Source organism: Astatotilapia calliptera, chromosome 3 (assembly GCF_964374335.1).
Source record: "Astatotilapia calliptera chromosome 3, fAstCal68.1, whole genome shotgun sequence".
In the NCBI taxonomy this organism is placed as follows: Eukaryota; Metazoa; Chordata; class Actinopteri; order Cichliformes; family Cichlidae; genus Astatotilapia; species Astatotilapia calliptera.
The window spans coordinates 44,509,039-44,524,551 of record NC_137424.1 but is presented as its reverse complement, the minus strand read 5'-3'; the positions used below and the strand labels follow the sequence as shown (position 1 = coordinate 44,524,551).

The following is a 15,513-nucleotide window of genomic DNA, read 5'->3' as shown; positions in this document are numbered from 1 at the left end:
AGGATACCCCTCTCTATGAAATCATTCAAAGCCAACAACAGAAAAAAACTGTCTGCAGACAAGCATTTTCAGACATTTTAGGCCTAAACTTTGGTCTCACAGGGAATACATATACATACACAGACATCATTATGCAAAATGCTGGCTATGTTGGCCCTAACAGCAGAGATCACTGTAACATCCATCCATCCATTCTCTTCCACTTATCCATGTCAGGGTCATGGGGGGCCTGAAGTCTATCCCAGCTGTAGCAGTATAACTGAAAATATTAATAAAGCAATAAGTTGTTTTTATAGATACAAACGTCTGCTGTAAGAACGATGAGTACATATTTTTAGAAACAAGCCCCGACGTGACCGTGCATACCATAAGTGGCTCTCCAGTGCAATCCAGTATTCAAACTCATAGCACAAGACTGATGCATTTACCTTTAGTACATATACTAACACAGCCAGCTACATTTACACAAAGCACAGGCATTACTGTCACTCTAGTTCCATTTAACTTTTATTCAGACTCATATTAGAGATTAGAAGTGCTTGCTATCAGCAATCTGGGTCACAGTAATGAGTTTGTGGAGTTACATCATGTTCCATATGTGCAGGATCACTGTGTAGAAATAGAACTGGAAACTGAGGAAGGATGTTTCATATCCAAAGCTCTTTATATCAAAGAAAACAACAAGAAGCCTTTTAATATTAACAATATCCCATACTCGAAGTTCTAAAACAAGATAAGCAAAATGTAAACTAACTTTAAACTGAATTTATTAGCCTTGTTATCCTAGACAACGCTACCTTATAAGTCTCCAGATAAAGGATGAGAAGAGTCAGAGTATGTCAATATTATCCGTAAAATGAGTTTTCTTATCTGATCTGTGCCTTTTTATGAATTCAACACATACCACAGTATTAATAATGAGTCTTTCCCAAGTCACGATATTCACCCTGATACTTCCATATTTGATTTTAGGAGCACAGTGTTTGGCATCAGGTATTTGACTTTCAAACATTTTTCAGTACCGTAAATGTGCTCATTCAGTTCTCAATGTTACTATAAAAATACTCTAATGATAAAAGGAATACTACTTGTTTCATGTTTAGGGTAATTAGTTTAGGCAAAGAAAAAAAATAGAATAAATCTGTGACAAAAAATTCCCAATTTTAAATCCTGTTCAAATAAAAGAAATTATTGATGTATGCTACATTTTAAATACGTCAACACTTCAAAGTCACATTATAACGTCACAATTAAAAGGTTTATCTTTACATTTGGAGCAGTTCATATAGGACTGGGGAGTGTGCAGCTACTGGGATTGTCTCAATTGACAATGAAGATCAAATTGAGATAAACCATCATTTATAACCAATAACAATACACACATGAAACCTATATCTACAAAAAAGAAATAAATAAACAAAAAAATGCTGTAGCAGGTCCAAATGCAAGAAACTGAATAACCTCTGAATGATGGACCTGAAGTTTTTGGATTCAGGTGAGTCACCATTATTAAACCTGTTTTTTTGAACTTACGTGATTTTTTTTGTTTGTTTTTTACAAAAACCTTTTAATAATTTAATTAGTTCATAATTTATGTGCACATTTTCTTTTTACCTTTATTGAAGACACCCAGAGGTCAGAGAGGTTTTATCTGATATCATCATTTGTTTTATAGAACCATTACAAATGCATTTCTGAATCAGCTATAAGCTTAAATTCATCAGCTCCTGTAGGAGTAATGCTTTATACTGATCAAGAGCAAATCTTTTAACATCTACTAGACATTTTTTGTATCTTATTTTGGAGTATAGAGTACCAATATACGTGGGAAACTTAATAACATTTGAAAAATAGAGCCTAGAGCTCTCTTTTTCCTTTTTTATTCAAATAGAAGGTGAGTGGATACAATGATATAATGATCACCACACATAATTTAAACTTCAGCAATAATATGTATGCATTTTTTCTTTCTTTCTGAGAAGACGTAGCTCTCTATCAAATATTAAGCTTTACTATAGTCATCTAAATCACATGAGAGCACTTTTCACCCTGCTATAAGGCTTTTTGAAGGCTTGAAGTTCATACAATATGGCTTCATGGGAGAGTAATTACTCATGTAAAGGCAGACTTTTTGCAGTAAAGCAGCCTTTCACAGTCAAAACGATATGCTATAGCTTGAAAAGTCCGATTAAGAAATGTGCTTTTATCTACAGCGAGTCTACCTGAACTTTGACTCCATGTGAAAAAATTAGCAGTTTAAGAAAAAAAAATAATGGCATGAGTTGTAAATCTAAGAGCTGTAATGTTTTGCTCAGAAACTAACAAATGACTATGACGCTACATGTGTATTTACAGATCCACTCGCTGGCCACTTTATAAGGTACATTTGTTCAACTGCTCAGTATTGTAAATATGTGATCAGCCAATTATCTTGCAGCAACTCGATGCATTTAGGCATACATACTAATAATGACTTGAAGTTCAAATTGAGCTTCACAATAAGGAATAAAAGTGACTTTAAACATGCTGCTAGTGTTTGCTGTTTTTATAGCCTGGTTTCACTCAGTGGTGTGGTAAAATAAGTGTGCTGCTTCCATATTTGGTGGGGTTGGTTTTCTCATCTATTTTGAAGGACTCTGCTTTGTTGGAGGTTTCTAGAGTACCTTCATTTTTAGATACTAAATGTTTGGAGCCTGGCACAGTGTTTTCAGACACGCCCGGGCTTGTATAGCATCGCTATAGCAATGATATGACATTTTTTATATTATATTTATAATATTATTATCACTGACCATATGATATGGCCCAGCCCTGGTTGTTACTACAGTTAAGATTTACCACTGATATTTTTATGTCCCTACTAATATTTTGGGGGTGTGAAACATGGTCTCACAAATGCAAAATGTAAAGAACAATAATTAGAAATACAATTCAATGAAAGAGCAGATCGGCTGAGTTCAAAGGACACAAGGGGATGATTGAAGAAGACTTTTAAAGGGCAATGACTGCTCAGCAAATTAAGCATGATCATCTTAAAGAAACTGAAAGCTGCAATAAATACAACTAGTAATAAATAAGTCATAGGTTATTTTTTTTTTTTTTATTTGTTAAAGGAGGATGGATAAAGATGAGTGTTTGCCACAAGCTGGCGAGCCAGTTAGGAGTTCAAAGAAAGAACGAGACGTTTTTACACAAACAAATCACAGATGATACTGTTCTCACAGATGGAAAAAAAATGAGTCATTGAAATTTGACTAGCTGTTAGTACACTTGGACGGCGCACCTAAGTACAGGCTATGTGGGGTAAACATTATACATGAAGCCTATTAAAGTTTTTTTTTTTTTTTATTTGCAGTAGTAACCATGCTCACTGTTTGGTTAGGTCAGGGTTTTCACTCATTCGTTTGAATTTAGGCTGATGTTCTTCACTATCTGTTGCCAAATTCCAATTTCATACTACAGCTAGGCAGATATCACTCAAGCTAGTGTCCCAGCCTGAGTAATATCTGCTGATATATTATACAATGCAGCTGCCTAAATCCACAAAGATCCATAAACCTCAGAGCCACAGCAGCAAATAAAAGGTCAGCAGATCACACAGCCTCTACACAAACAAAACAAATCTAACAAAGCCACTAAGACAAACAAATATATATCTATGGTTGTTATCTGAGCTGCTGTTAGAGCTGTCCAAATCCCGCTTTAACCCCTGGATCGTACCAAAAATGCATCTGTAGCTCACAGCTAATGTGTTTACTTGTGTTTTTATGTAAACAGGCTTCTAGATTTTTATCAAAAAAGATTTTATAACCCTCTAAAATGCTAATCTTCTTCAACAGGGTGATCCACTCATGCCAAAAGTAATGCTGCAGCCATCCATCACCTCCATTGCTGATTTAAAACTGTAACTTCCAGAGGCCTGTACATCTAAAATAGCTCATTCATAAACACTTTTCAGTTTTATCATTCATCTGGTGTCATGTTCCTATGAATGCTAAAGATCTACTCATCCAGACAGACTTGGCGGTAATTTCTTTCACTAATGAATCCACTCACAAAGATCAACAAAGGCAATTCTTTCTTAAAGACACTCAAAAAAATATATCTGCCCAGATTGCCGACTTTAAGTTATTCCCCATATAATTTTTGTTACATAAGTACAATGTACTTACATTTAATTTAATCTGGTCAAATGAAATTCACTAGACCAAGCACATTTTTCTTAATGATGAATTATTTAAATAAATTAACCTTTGATTTTATATATTTAAGTTGCATTTGACTGAAAAACTATTTACAGATAACCTCTTTAACACAAGCATTTCGTGTGTATTTGAGGTACTTTCACATACAAGAACTGCATCAAAGGCGCAGATCTGAGCCAAACCCTAACCCTATCATTATCACAATACTGAGAGCTGGCACTGCTTAGACTGGTCTCATATCCCCGAGTTAGCACAAAAAAGAATGTGTACACACAAATTAACACGCAGCCCTGCTCAACTGGCTTATTTCAGATTAATATACATCTACTTATGTCCTTCCACTAATCTGCCTGTCAGCATGTCCCTTTCTGCTTTGCTGAATATTACTGTAGGCTGTTAGCCTATCAGTCTAATCCTGGTGGGTTTAGGAATCAAGTGCAGTGTTTGCAGACTGGACGTAAAATATCATTACCTCCAAAAATTGCAAAAAAAACCCCCCAAAAAACCCAATCAGCTGTTATTAATGAAAAAAACTGCAGTTAATAAAAAGATAAAAAATATTACCAGTGTCTACTGTTAACATCACACCAACTAACTGCAAGCTTCAATATTTGGTAACAACTCTGAAATGACCCACCTGAGACTCTCACATTTGGTTATATTACCACATTTAGTAGCACTCTTTGTGGGAAGAAGAGAAAAAAACCTTCAATTTTGCTTTCAGCACACTGCTGGGCATGGTTAAAGTGCGATCACACACGCTCATCTATGTCTTCATGTCTTCTTTTAGCTTCTTTTCTGTCGCCTTTACATCCACTGACCTCGGCCCTAAGTAACACAGACGTGTCCAAGCCCATGAAGTGGTCCAAGCTACAACAAATATAAAATTTCATATGAAGACAACTGAGGGAGACTGATCCCGCTGATATGCAGCAGATGAAAGCGCACAGTAATTTACAAAATCCTCCTGGGAAAAGATTTTTAAAAAACAAACAACAACAATAACATTTTGTGTGTTACAGATTACCACAGATACTCGCACACGGCAATGTTCAAAAGGACAAAAGAAGATGATTGAAATCTCCACAGTAAAATTTTTACTGCTTATTATAAAATACTTTTACTGTACTAAAGGTAACAACTTCTAAGACACACTCTTCCTGTGATATCTGAGCCAATCCAAACCCTGTAAAACCAGCCATCAGTGAACCTAACAAAGGTCTGCAAAGTGGTCTGTGAAGGCAACAAGTATCCATAACTACTGCAAAGGAGATTAAGTTTTCATAGAGATAAACACATAGTCATTGTTCCCTGGCATGCCTCACTGTACCATTTCTGCTTTTCAATCAAAAAAATAATTTAAGTCAGGCTGTGTCATGGCTGAAATGGTTAATCTGTGGTTATGCGTCATCATGAATTCTAACAGGGAACTAGTTACTCTATTTTTTTCCTTTCGTTTACCTTCTAATAAACAATGAATACAGAAGAAGTGCTACGTCAGTTAGCCAAATATGAAGCATCTAAAACTGTAGCTCATGTCCAAGATGAGTAAAACTGTTTTTTTGTTTGGGTTTTTTTTTTTACGCATCTATATATAGTAATGTGAAAATGAAAGTTTCACACGACTACTCATCATTTCCTTTCCTATCCTTTCCTGTGAAAAACAAACCCTTACTTACCCTTTACTTACTTAAGAGGGCAAGTAGCAGTTTAGATATTCCTAATCAAATCTGTTTGATTAACTGATCATCAGCAAATGTGAGCACCTCTATAAAAGCAGAAGTTTTGGCAGTCTGCTGGTCTGGAGCACTCAGGTGTATGTTAACACAAAGCCACAATGTAAGCAAATTAGCCTCATGGTCAGACCATGTAACGCTCAGAGAACCTGCTCAGAAAAAACAACAAGTGCGACATTCAAACATTACAGGCCTCAGTGGCATGTTAAATGTTAAAGTGCATGAAAAAGTTAAAGTTCATCATATTAGACAAAGACTTAACAAGTATGGCTTGTTTGGAGGGGTTAGCAAGAAAAAGCATCGTCTCTCTAAAAAGAATAAACCAACTCGGCTGTAGCATCTGAACAGGAATTACAGGAAAATGTGTTTTGGACAGATATGACAAAGTGGAAGTGTTTGGCCATAATACACAGCACCACGTTAGGAGAAAACCAAACATACACAGCACAGCACAACGCATACCAAATGTCAGCATGGTGGTGGAGGCATGATGATTTGGGCTTGATTTTCAGTCACAGGACCTGGACATCCTGCAATCACCGAGTCGACCATGCACTTCTCTATATACCAACGTATTCTAGAACAAAATGTGAGGCCGTCTGTGTGACAGCTAACGCTTAGCCCAAAGTGAGTCACACAACACGTACAGCGGCAAATCTACAACTTACAACTTGTGTGTACTCAGTTTTTCATATGACTGTGCGTGATTTCCTGTACCAAATGTATCAGCAAACTGGTTTCCTCTTTCAGTACCTCCCCCCCTTCCCAAATAACTTTATGCAAATTATTTTTGCAGTCTGTTGCCACACGACTGAGTTATTCAGTAGAACTTAAAAAAACAAAAACATTCGAATCTCGGGTTAGTGTGGGCTGCCTATATGTTGAATATTACAGCCGTTGCTGTTTGTCTGTCTGTCTCACCAGTTTAAAGTGGGCATTTCCTGTTTCTAAAAATTGCAGGCAATCACACCATCATCTGGCACATTACTACAGAATGACTTAGAAGTACTTTTAAAGAATGCATACAACAGTATACACTCACTTTTCTTTGCAGTAGCCATCTCACAGGAATGAGTCCAATACAGACACACTTAGTCACACACTGTCACAGCCTTGTCATCTCAGCAGTCCGACCTCAAAACAACTCTGCAAAAAAAAGGAAAAAAAAAGAAAAGTTAAGAAGTTAGGAGGCAATCACACAAGGGGGTGACAACAGAAAACAAGAGGAAGATTTACAAAGATTTACATGAGCGAAAAGTAAAAACAGTGAAATAATGGCTGGACTCCCTGTGCTTGTTCCTAAATGCTCAACCCCCCGTTAGCGTGTATTTCAGCTGAGAGCACAGCTGTCCTGTACTAGTCAAGCCAGGAGAACCAGAGACTCCCGACAGAGACTTCAATTAAAGGAAAACAACAAAACAGTCTAAGAGGATTAGCTAGGGGCTGAGGCTGCTGCTGCCAGTGGGCTTCGCACAGATGGAAAATCTTCATTATAAACACGGAGAAACTTTAACTATATTTATGCAAAGTACAGTGCAGCACAAGGTAGTCATAGCCAGTACATGAAAGACATAGCATGCAGATCTATTTAATATACTACTACGATAACACTCAAAGATAGCAGTCTTATTTTCAGGCAGTACTGCTGTTATACAACAATAACCAGCAGGCCTGACAGAGTTCAACAAGCAGCAGCTTTAAATAATTTTAACCAACAGGTGCAAGAACTTGTGACATTGCTATAGAATCTTTTTAGAAGTGGCATTTGTAGTGCATCCAATTATTTGATCTGGTGACACAATTTTTAAGTTAAGTCAGGTGTTAAGATTTGGAGCAGCTAATGCTATTATTAGTACAAAAGGATTTTTTATGAAAAGTATGGAAGCACGTGAGTGCCACTTTAAAAAAAAAAAAAAATGCTAAAAAAAGTTCCCTCATTGCTTTAACACTTTATCATTTTAGGCCTACATTACAGAAAAAAATTGAATTGAAATTGAATTGAAAGCCTTTATTCTCATTACACAATAATATTCCCTCTCACACCCACGCACATCTTCATACATCATTTTGAAACTTTATATTTCAAGAGAGGACGTGGAAGAAGTTTTTTCCCCCTGTGAGCACAAAACTTGATGAGTTTTCTCACTGAGGAAACACTAAATGGTGACAATGAACATGTTTTATTTTTACTGTAGTAAGTTCAGAGCAGGGTAGGGCAACACTGACTTTGGTACAGTAAACAGTAAAACAACCAAAAAGAAAGAAATGTTGAAATCCATAAATTGGAGTAGATAGGACCGATTACTTTAAAATAAGCCTGAGCCGTTGATCTAAAAAACAAAAACTCTGGTAGAAAATGTTGGTTTTTCTGTGTCAGTCTGACAATAATAAACCTAAATCCTTGATACAGTACATTCATATATTATAGCACATGAATGGATTGAAAACAAGCAGTCACAGATACAAACCATCAATATGAAACCATTTTCTCCAATGGTCTGTGTAATTTACTCAAGTGTCAATGTCATCACAGTAGAAACCCACATCACGAAGGGGAAAAAAAGCTTGGCTAATATTTGTTATTTACGTGCACATTTTTGTACATACATACCACCAAGAATATTAAGTGATTTATTTATTTGCTTTCATCTGTCTGAGGTGACACAATCAAACTATCGGACAAGCCCTGTGCTCTTATTTTGAAGGTTCAACTACCTCTTACCAGATAGCACTGGCTCTTCCTGTCTCTCGACAAGAAGCCTCATCGGGAAAGTGTTCCAAGGCTCACCCCACAGCTCGAAAATATATCCAATTTTGTGCTGCAGCTGGTGATAGTAGGTGTACTGACTTGTGTTAGTGTTGTTCCTGGATCATCATAATTAATGTTGGTCCAGGCTAACACGGCCAGAAATCAATCACATTGTTGTGATGTCACAGTATTGTGACGTGGAAAGAAACTTGCCAATGTCTACTCAGGAAAAAACAAACACCAACAGGGTCAAGGTTAGTGTTTGCTGTGATGGTGTTTCCACATTCAACAACTATGACATCACAGCAATGCGACTGGTCACTTGCAATGTTGAACCTGGAGCAGATTAATTATGATAATCGAAACACCAAGATATCAGATTGTGCAGTGAATTGTACTTGCCAATCTGCTCTGAAAACCTTCTGTGAGCTGGAGGGTCACTCGAGCCCAAAGCTGGTTGAAAACTGGATCTTGTGCTGCTACACTGTTAACTTCTTAAAGCTCCAGAACAGAATTAGTGCAGTAACAGGTGACATTTAGCAGGATTTGTTTACAGATTTAAGAAAAAACGTGTGTGTCTCCTTTCGCATCACAAGCGCCCTGCTGAAGCTACAGCTTTTATTCATTTTTTAAAAGTTTTACTTCTAAGATATCAGGGGTCAGTTGAGATGGTCCACAGGTTTGTTCCACCAGGCTGCAAGAAAATTTAAGCTCATTAATTTGAGACTCTTTATGTCATGATAATAACTAATCTCAGCTCAGACAGAAAAATGACTCACATGCATGTTAAATGGGGTTTTTTTGCCCATTTTTAACAGAAAAAAAAATTGTATTCCAGTTTGGAATTGTCAAAAAACAAATGCTGCTGACGTTTAATCAGCCCTAGTAAAGGTTCCTGTCCAAAATAAAAGATTTGCCAAGTCTGACCTTGTTCTTAGAAGTCGCTAAGTCCCTTTAAATAATTTCTAAAGGAACCGATGAGGTCTGTGAGACAAATGACCCCAAGAATCCCACTTACTGCTTTTTTAGCCAAAGGGAGAAATAAAAGTGGACCAAGTGAGGACCAATGCCAGACTCGACACTTTTCTTGCTGCAAATGGTAAGGTAAGGGTGTAACAGCCTGGAACAGAAATTTTACAGTGTCACATCCACTGAGAGTGCTGCAGAAATCAGACAATGATCCACTTTTAGTGGGGCAAAATACCAGTTCTGTTTCAAGCACCTAAATGGGTCGCTAAGATTAGAAAGCCACTGATGGGATTCAAATGTGCACACTTTGAGCTGTAGAATCAGGGTGGTGACACATTAGGTATATATGATTGGATAGATACACAAAATTTTACAAGGTTAAAAAGTGTTTACATGGATGTGTTGGGTGATCTGTGTCACGTAAAATACCACAACATATAGCTTATTCTAGGTTTATACTTGTGTTTTTGTTGTGGTGGAACACAACTGGGCAGGTTTTAAACAAAGCACAGGGAAAAAAATGTGAATGGTCAGATTATTCTTTAACCTGCTGTAAGACTGTTGTTTATTAAGGACATCCTGTTTATTATTATTATTTTTTTTTTATTACTGTTTATTATTATTGAGGACATCCTGCTGTGACAAGTTTCAGATATGTGGCTAAACTGTTGGCTTGGTCACAACCTGTCAGACCATATGACTAATACTGCATTCCTTGCACTGTTTCACTTCACTGTTATGCAGTCACAAAGTTCACAAGTTTTAATTTGACTAGTATATAATTTTGTTATGCTCACAGTCATTTTGTTAAAACCTGCAAAAACAGATCCCAGGTTGCAATAAATTACATGATCTTTTTCTTCTGCAATACGCTGGGATTTCAAAGAGAGCTACTAAAGAGTTACTGCTATTTGCTTAAAACTTGGGGGTACTGGATTCTTTATGAATGTGTTTCTAAGCAAGGCAAGTAGGACAATGCAATGCTATACAATGTCACGCATTCATGGCAGGTGGGGCTAAGAAAACAAATGTCACTGTTAATTACACAAAGTTACTAAATACTGACAATATTCGCAGCAGTAAACATGTGGGTGGTCTACAGCAATGTTTAGGTAGGTGTTAGGGCTGTTCGATATAACGATGTCTATCGTTTCATTTTACGCTATTGTTTGTTTCGTGGTGTCGCAAAATAAACTGTTTACGGCAATATTTTTTCATTATTTTGATGGTCACTGTAGTGGCTATATTAATTTCTTAACATTCCCTCTTTCTCTTACATTTAATATAACCACACTACAAACAGACAAGCGTTTGTTTTTATGCGTTATTGTTAGCAACAACGACGGTAAAACCACCGCGTGTCCGCTTGTTCCACATAAGCCTTTCACAATAAAGCTCAAGATCCTGTTGAGACTTTTCAAAATAAACTGAATCATGTGAAAGATGCAGTGTTTACGGATGAGAAGCAAAAAAGAGCCGTCAGGTGCTAAAAAATAAACCTTATGTAACGGAGTTAAAAATACATATGAAAAACATGCACTTACCTGTTCTTAATTATCATTTTAAGTGTGAATTTTATCATTTTTTTTTATTGTATTTTATTTTGAAAACCCAGAAACCGGATCTCACTCTAACGTTTAGAAGCTGCTAAGGCTTCCGCTTCTCACAGCGCGCGTTTGCACTGTGAGGGTAAGTCCTGTAATGAAAGGCTCTGGCATTTTTATGGTTTCTGGTGTGAATGTTGTTACATAAGTTGTACATGTCGATGTATATAGGTTCATATTGATGTTAGAAAGTTTCTGTGTAACTGAAACAAAGGCGGGTTGCTGTTAAATAGTGTTTCTGCCGTATTTATGCTCTTTGGCAGTTAGTCTTTGTCAGCCCCCTAGTGGTTGCTGCGCATAGCAGGAAATGTGTTTGGATGTACCGTTTTTCTGTGCTTTTTGTGATGTTGTTTTACATTGTAGGAGCTACAATTGCTGTACCATCAGAAGACACCTGTTGAGTGTGTTTTATGTCTTCTGCAGGTACGTGAGCTTGTTAACAGCCATTTTGTCTGTAAAGCACAAGCAAGTGAAGATGTAATGCGCTATTGTTAATTTGACCACTAGAGGGAAATGTTTAGTTGGTGATACTTATGTTATCCTGTTATTCTGTTTTATACGATTGTGAAATGTATTTTATTAGTCATAAGATTTCTTTTGTATACAAGCTCAGTATGACAGAGTGTAAAATGAGAGAAATTATTACTTTCCACCTTTTCTTTATTAAAAGGTTAATTGTAAGTCTGTTAAGACAGCGCGCGTTTGCACTGTGAGGGAGCTACAATTGCTGTACCATCAGAAGACACCTGTTGAGTGTGTTTTATGTCTTCTGCAGGAATAAATCGTGAAAAGCCAATCTTTCTGAGCGTCTGTGATTTTTGAAGAGCTGGAAGTGTTACACTGGTGCCGTGACCATTCGGATCTTCAGATCAGCTTGATGCTCATCGCCGTGGCTGCTGTTCTGCTCCCCTGCTGTTCACAAGTTGAATGTGGGTTGTTGTAACCAAGTGAGTTTAGACAAAAAAAAAACCCCAAAAACAAACAAAAAGGTGAGGGATGTGATTGAAATAAGACAAGGGTGAAAGTGTCTGTGTTTTGATATACAACGTGTGGTTATACGTTCAAATTATTTGGACATTATTATTATAATTTTTTTTCTTCCCCTCGTTTTGCTGCTATTATACTGTTATTTTTCTTATTTTTATCTACCTTTTTTATTTTTTTTATTTTATTTTTTTCTCTCCCTAACGGGGTGCACATGCAGTTATCATCTTAAGTGTGTGACTTGACGATGGATAAATTTGTCACTCCAGTACTACATAAGGGTAGAGGTGCCGGACTAGTTCATGCAGTTGACGCCAGTAATGTCACACAGTTTGGTCCTGTGAGCAGTGACACTGGGCTAGGCCAAAGCCCGAGTTTTATTCCCATCGGTAGGGGTATGGGTGATAAGCCCCAGGTTTCCACTCCAATTAGAGACAGTGATGCTGTACACAGTTTTACTGACATGGTTGAGCAAATAGGAGCCCAGATAGGTTGTTACTAAACTGTTGTCAGCTGGCGTTGTGAATCTGACTGGTGACTCTAAGACTCAAACTGAGCAATGTAACAGTACCGCTCGAGATGTACCGCATGTAACTGTCCATGTTAAGCCCAATAGGGAGCTTCAAGTTTTTAGGGGTGATGGCACAAACAGATGTTCGGTTCAGGACTGGATTGACATGGCAACAACCTATCTATGGAAGCAAGAGGTCCCCATTCATGGCCAGGCTGATGAAATTATTAGCCACTTAATGGGGAAGGCCAGAGATGTGGTCAGAGTGGCTCTTCGTAGTGACCCAGGTCTTGATGTCAAACAGAAACCTGATCTGATCTTTGGTGTCCTTCGCCATTATTTCAGTGATTCTTCGTCATGCCTCCCTCTTGCTGACTTCTATGCAACACTCCCTACCAGAGGTGAAAACCCAGTAGATTATTGGCTAAGACTGAACAAGGCTGCTGAACTAGCCATAGAGGGGCTACGCAGACAGGGGCAGACAGCGACCCCTTTAACCCATGAAGTAGCATGTATGTTTGTGAAACATTGTCCTGACCCTGAGTTGTCTTATGTCTTCAAGTGCAAGCCTGTCCATGAGTGGACTGCTCGAGACGTACAACAAAGGATTGATGATTATCAAAGGGAGGTGAGAGCTAATGGTAGAGCCAGCGGCGCTGCACCGTTGAAGGGCTGTAATTCTACGATCACCGCCGTGCACCCGAACTCCTCACCTGCAGCTGCTGTGCCGGAGGGATGCTCCCGAAGCTTCTCGCCCCCATCCTCAGGTTTTCAGGGGTTGGTGGACTCGTTCCCCTCCACCGCTGCAACACGAGAGCCCCTTATCGAAAGTCCGAGTTTCTCCCCTTTGACTGCGGTGAGTCAAAATCTTCAACAGTCAGAGGAAAGGCTCATGGGTCAGATGGTGGATATGTTTCAGGCCATGATGGAGAGAATGCAGCACCACAACACTCAGACACCAAGGAGAGGGGCGTTTAATCAGTTCTCGCGAAATAGACGGAGGAGGGAGGATGCCTGCAGAGTCTGCAGTGATCCAAGACATACCACAGCATCACACTGCCTATCTGATAAACTGTGCTTTTCATGCTTTGCTCCTGGCCACGTTCGGTTGTCCTGCCCGGCTATTACGTCTACCCAGGTCCAGCCGGAGGGAAACTAGCCGACCTGTATTCGGTGGGAGGCAGTGCAGGTCTTACAGGAAACTCCCAAACTGTCGATACCTGTGATGCGGAGTCAGTGTATGAAGAGGCAAGACAAAAATGCAAAGATTCTGAAGTTATTTTTCAAAACGTTCACAAAGTCGGCAATAGTGACAGTCTTTTCTACACTCCGGTCACTTTCGGTGGGCTTTTGAAAATGGGTGGTATGCTGGACAGTGGATCCATGGCCTGCAGCATGAATGAAGCAGCCGAGGTGACGCTGCGTGAGTCTGGACTGATATCTGATCAAGACGTTATCAAAGTGGATGTGACTCTAGTTGGGTGTGGAGGACTACGTGTGAAGCCTAAGTATGCCCTCAATGTGGAGATGGAGGTGTATGGCTGCAAAATGATAGTTCCCATCCTGGTGGTTCAAGGGCAGCTTGATGACCTGATACTGGGGACGAACGTCATTAAGCACATATTACACCAGTCTAAACGTTGTGAGCCCTACTGGAACACGGTCTCCAGTAATTGCTCTAAGACCAACCTTGAGACTGAAAACTTTCTGTCTATGCTTTCTGGTTTGACCCCGTGGAAAGATTCGGACGTCCCGGACAAAGTGGGCACGGTTAGGTGTAACTCAGCTGTGTCCCTTGAACCGGGTCGCGAATATCTGGTATGGGGAAAACTACCAAAGAACATCAATGTCTCCCCTGGCAGTACAGTGATGACAGAGCCCTCGTCATCCCGCTCAGCACCCAGAGGGATTTTGGTTGCTAGATTGGTTACTCCCTTGTGGGGTGATAGATGGGTCCCATTGAAACTGATCAATGTGTCTGAGCAGCCTGTACATCTGCGACGTAACGCCAAACTAGCAGATGTGTACTCCTGTGTGGCGCTTGAGGACTTTGATGCTTCAGCGCTCCAGGAGACAACTCTGGCTAGCAGCCATCAGTCGGCCATGTCGCCACAAGTCACGCCCACCTCCATGATGGAGAAACTCAAACTTGTTGGGCTTGGTGATGTTGACATAGAGTCCTGTGAGACATCGGGACAGTGTAAAGAGAGGATGGCTGACCTGGTTTTGCAGTACGAGGATGTCTTTTCCCGCCATCATCTCGACTGTGGGGAAGCCAAAAACTTTGTGCATCGCATCCGCCTCTCAGATAACAGACCTTTCAGACTTCCCTACAGGCGTGTACCCCCAAGCCAGTACCAGAAGCTGAGACAAGTGTTGACTGAGATGGAGGAGAGGGACATCATCAGGAAATCGACCAGTGAGTATGCATCACCATTGGTGCTCGTGTGGAAGAAGAATGGCGATCTACGCATTTGCAACGATTTCCGGTGGCTCAACAAGAGAACCCTGAAGGATGCCCATCCTCTTCCACATCAAGCAGATTGTCTGGCTGCTTTGGGGGGGAAACAGCCTGTTCAGTACCATGGACTTGACATCTGGCTTCTACAACATGATGCTGCATGAAGATGACAGGAAATATTCTGCCTTCACCACACCCACCACTCTATATGAGTATAATCGGCTGCCGCAGGGACTGTGCAACAGCCCTGCGAGCTTCATGCGCATGATGACCAGCATCTTTGGTGACCAGAAT

The 15,513-nt window shown here is 39.4% G+C and overlaps 1 protein-coding gene across 2 annotated transcripts in view; it reads right to left on the bottom strand.

Moving 5' to 3' along the window:
- adisspb (adipose secreted signaling protein b) overlaps positions 1 to 15,513 on the bottom strand; it is a 52,558-nt gene that overhangs the window by 30,854 nt on the left and 6,191 nt on the right. For both annotated transcript variants that reach the window (XM_080291167.1, XM_080291165.1), the window contains exon 2: positions 6,984 to 7,087. In XM_080291167.1, coding sequence (XP_080147293.1) covers positions 6,984 to 7,002 — 19 coding nt within the window. In that variant the 5' untranslated portion in view covers positions 7,003 to 7,087. The remainder of the gene's footprint in view (positions 1 to 6,983; positions 7,088 to 15,513) is intronic.